This window comes from Apium graveolens, chromosome 1 (assembly GCF_009905375.1).
Source record: "Apium graveolens cultivar Ventura chromosome 1, ASM990537v1, whole genome shotgun sequence".
NCBI classification, from domain to species: Eukaryota; Viridiplantae; Streptophyta; class Magnoliopsida; order Apiales; family Apiaceae; genus Apium; species Apium graveolens.
In genome coordinates, this window is record NC_133647.1 from 88,875,836 (window position 1) to 88,880,343 (window position 4,508).

Genomic DNA, 4,508 nt, shown 5'->3' on the forward strand with positions numbered 1-4,508 from the left:
CTCCAAATTTCTAGTGAACACATCATTCTTTACAGTCTATTTATAAGCAACTCACCAATTGAATATTCCCACGCCGTGTTTATTGTGCTAACACATTCCTGGTGCAAAAGTCAAGAGGTTTCAAATTTGAGCTGATTCTTTCCCTGCCTGTTCTTCTTCTTTGGTCTCTTATTTGTAGCCAAAATCGGATTGTGATCAGACTTGAGTCTGACAAGATGTTCCACTAAGATTTCTGGAAATAAAGAAAAGCATGCATCATTTCCGCATTACCTGTCTAAACGTTCTCTCACTTTGTTTGCAGCAGTTGACACCCGTTCCCAGGTGTACCATTGTCCTTCATACCCCAAGTCTCTTAAATCACTGTCATGTAGCACTTCCCCAAATTCTGTAATCCCTCGCCTTTCAGAATCAGCCTCACCTTCTCTTGGCAGATCTATTTTCTAATACAAACTATTTCCAAATTGTTGATCAGATATTATTTTTGAAATAAAATTTGTATTTATATTTTAAAATCCGTGTGAAATATGGGAACAAAATGTAAAATGTAAATGTAATTAGAGATATCTACCGCAACATTCCTTTTTTTGTAGAATTTAAAATTTTGTTGCCGAGGTTGGTAACAGTGCAAAGCCAGCAATCCAACCGACCCATACAAGCCCAAAATGGGAAAAGCAGTGCAAAAGGATCAAGAAATAAGAAATTACAACATAAGTCTCATCCCAAAGACAGGACAACCAGTGCAACTAAAACAGAAAAGGAGATACTTAAAACAGATCAGGGGCTTGTAAGCAAATGAAACCAGCCTACATTGATACACTGTTGGGAATGCCCTTGCCAGTACGTCCAGGTTCACTTGTAGGATAAAGCAAAGTGTATGGAATTTTCACCAGTCCACTCCTGTTTTTATATTTTCCATCATTATTCCTATCATCTATGTTCTTCGCCACCTCCTCCAGCTTCTTGTTAAACCTCTCAAATGCTTCCAATGCCTCTGTGTCTTTTGTCCAATCCGGGCTGTCTCTTTGCCCCAGATATACCTCGTCCGTAGGGTGCGTTGCCAAGATTTCAATCGTTGCCATGTCAAGTAATGTTGTCAACTGAGGAGTGATTGTTTTTAAGAATACGCTATCAGGGTCTGCCTTAAGCTCCTCATACTCGGGTGTATCTGGTTCAGGCATGAGTCTACGGCTTAGAGTAGGTCGATTAGGGATATACCCTGCATAATCGTACTGTCCGAAATTGATTGCAGCATGTAGAGCAGATGCTACCCATATTATTATGGTGCATGAGTCTATGAGTTCCTGACAAGTCTGCATTTTAGGCCACCAACGTTCATTTTTCTTGTCACCATGTCCCTCTTCGCGAACTTCTTTCCACCAACGTTGAAGTTCTATGTCGTTTTGGACCATTTCATCAGTCTTGTAGTACAAGTTGCAGTACTCTGTAACCCATGTTTTGATTGCTGACCAGATATCAAGGCCATCGTTAGCATAAGGATAGTCTTCAATTAGTAAGCGCAGACCATGGGGAGAATTACAGTCTTCAATAGCCATTCCCCTGAGGTACCAATAAAAACAAAAGTTATGGATTCATATAAGCAAATGCCATCTTGAAAAATGCACAATTTTATTTATAATTCAAATATGTTAAAAAAAATTTAGAGAAATTATGTTTGATTACCTCTTTATTAGATCTGCAGGGAGGGCTTGCTCGGAAAAGACCCAACTCTTATAAACTGCAGATGACATTTCCATTGAATACTTTCCCGGAAACATGGTCATCTCTATTATACCACCAGCATTGGCGAGGATCTGTCTGCCACTTGCATTTAGGTTCATCGTATCACGAAAGTGAGGATGGAGAAGTCGATGGACCGGATGGAGAACACTTAATTGTCTATTGGTTGCAATGATAAATGGCTCAATTGATGCATGCGTATTCAGCCTGTAATCAAATACAGACTCTTTACTTAAGAAATAATGTGGTACCTCACCTAGAGAGTATCAATTATGTAACTGAAAAGTTCTTATACCAGTGGCTAATAAGCTGATGAACGCCTTGGTCATTCACCGCAACATAAGCTTTAGCCAATTGCCATATGGAACCTTCAACAGTACCCTCTTCAGAAGGAGTGTAGACTTTATTAATGGCACCATATTCGTCACCATCTGGATGTGGCAAACTTAATTCAATCACCAAAGGCTTCAATGTGCCATCATTTTGCAAGAAAAGTAGTGTCCTTGTTGCATAAATTTTCTTTGTTGCAGCATTTATTCGCCTCAGGTATGGCATCAACGCATCATGATGATCTAATATAAACAGCCTATTGCTCTCTATTGCCTGTTAACAAAATTAGACTCGTTTAGCTCTAAAAAATATATAAAGCGCAGATATTTATGTAAAAGGCTCAAGATCATTAATTTACCTCATCTACTGTTAACCCATCGAGGTGGGTGTGTACGTGAACGTTCGTTATAGAACTGCCTTGGTTTCCATAGACTTCGACATTTAGCTTACTTTTTGGAGGAAATTCCTGCAAATATATGAGAAATATTACTTTAGTATTACAGTACTTAAGTCTAATGAATATGCGGCATATGTTTCATCTTACTCGAAGAAGAGCGATGCTGACAGGGTTCATTCCTGCAACCATTTCTCTTGCAAATTCTTCGTCAGTTCTCCACGCAGACCGGTCCTCTATTACAAAAGATAGAGATTAGATTTTGATGCTTTTATCCAAGGCTGTTGTATTTCTTTCTTCAAATGAAAAAATGGTAGTGGTGTATGCTACCTTTTACAACGGCTGGCATGGGGAATTTCGCAAATCCTTCAGCATCTATGCGTATGAGTTCCTTCAGCAGTTCCGGGGGAATATTTTTCCTGATATCATCAAGTAGAGGGCCTTCTGGCATCTTGAATCCTCCTTGGTATAGTTTAAGCACGTCATCGAAAGTGTCAAACTCATTAGGAGTGCTGTCAAATATATCCTCAAATGCGGGAAGAAGAAACTGAACAAGGGATTTTAGTCCAAGATAAAGAAAATCTGACTTCTTCAAATGTCCGAAGTTTTCATCTCTAGGAACATAATTTTTCAAGATAAATCTCGGTAGTCGGCTTTCAGTTTCAGGATCTGTTCAATGTACATAACAAATATTACATGGCAGTCATTGAGTAGGACTACTCAGCTATCGAAACATATCAAAATAAAAAAAATTAATTTGAAATGTGTTAGAGACTTGTTCAGGACAGTTGACAAACCTGTCTTTGTAGGTGGTCTGCCCGTCCTTCCTCTACGAGGATAAGGGAACTCGGTTGATCCTCCAAGTACTGGACGAGCAGTGTTTGGATTTCTATCTGGATCTCCCAGGTCATTGTACAAAGCATAATCATAAACTCTGTCCCATTCCTTGAGCATTCCAGTTCCATTTCCTCTCAAGTTAGCTAACTCTTCTTTTCTGTACCCAATTAATGGCCCTGGAGTTTCACTAGGAAGATACGTCTGCAGAAAACATCAAAATCAGCTCAAAAGCACTATAAAGCTGACAAAGTACAACTTATATATGACAGTAATGTATAAAGTTAAGAGTACGTTATTTGAGAAGAAGACGCGATCCATTGTGTACTTGTCAGCTGGATAAACCCATGAATTGCAGATAAACTGGATATCACCGTGGCCAGGAACATCTAGTAACGTAAGTGTCCTGAGGTAAAACTCCCTATCATGGAAATTTTTAATAACGAATGCACCAGGAACTCCATGAGCTTCATCCCAATCAAATGTTATATCAAAAGCAGATTCACCAGGATTTATAGCAGTGATCGTCGCTATCCAATCTTCCAAGTATGCTGGACTTCCCAGCTTCCCCTTCGATCCTTTCTCTACAAAAATATACATATACATTAAAATTAAAGATTGAAAAAGCCAACTTGACAAGAAGTCTTATTCTTACTTATTTAACATGCAAGAGTAAAATTTGAAGTTACGCATTATAAATATCAGGCTGCGTTAAATTTCAGGTACGAATAAATTATACAATGGTGAAAGCAGCATTTACCTGAAGGATTAGGATGTTGAGAACCGATGAGTTGAAAACAAACTCTTGTCCCAATAAGTTCATCAAACCTATCAAGAGACGAAGAATTGAAATCGTTAAAATCAAGTACATTTTTCTTCATCACTACAACTCTCCCTTTTATTTTTATTGTTTTATCATCTTGATCTGAAATCGCATCTCCAATCTTTCCAGACATCTTTAAAAAGCTTTCACAGAATGATATTAGAGGGTGTAGAAGTTATAGAGTTTGATGAGAATGAATGATGGGGGGATGGGTTTTTATAGGCACAAAATTTGTACACCGTTGCGCCCGCCAGGGAGAGTTTTCAAGTTTAATATTACTTTTAACTATGGATTAGATAATTTATTTAAAACATTTATTTTGATGTTTTAATAATATAACCATATAAAAGTATTCCACGTTTATGCAACATGATTGAAGTTTTAAGGTTT

At 38.0% G+C, this 4,508-nt stretch overlaps 1 protein-coding gene across 1 annotated transcript; it reads right to left on the reverse strand.

Annotated features, from left to right (window-relative positions):
* Positions 1-627: 627 nt before the first annotated feature.
* LOC141720206 (putative linoleate 9S-lipoxygenase 5) lies at positions 628-4,251 on the reverse strand. Its single transcript, XM_074522556.1, has 9 exons — positions 4,056-4,251; positions 3,590-3,879; positions 3,259-3,499; positions 2,792-3,130; positions 2,612-2,697; positions 2,426-2,533; positions 2,033-2,340; positions 1,681-1,944; positions 628-1,557 (listed from the first exon to the last, which is right to left on the reverse strand). Exons 1-9 carry the CDS (start codon positions 4,249-4,251, stop codon positions 804-806), a joined length of 2,586 nt encoding a protein of 861 aa, XP_074378657.1. The 3' UTR covers positions 628-803.
* Positions 4,252-4,508: the final 257 nt, after the last annotated feature.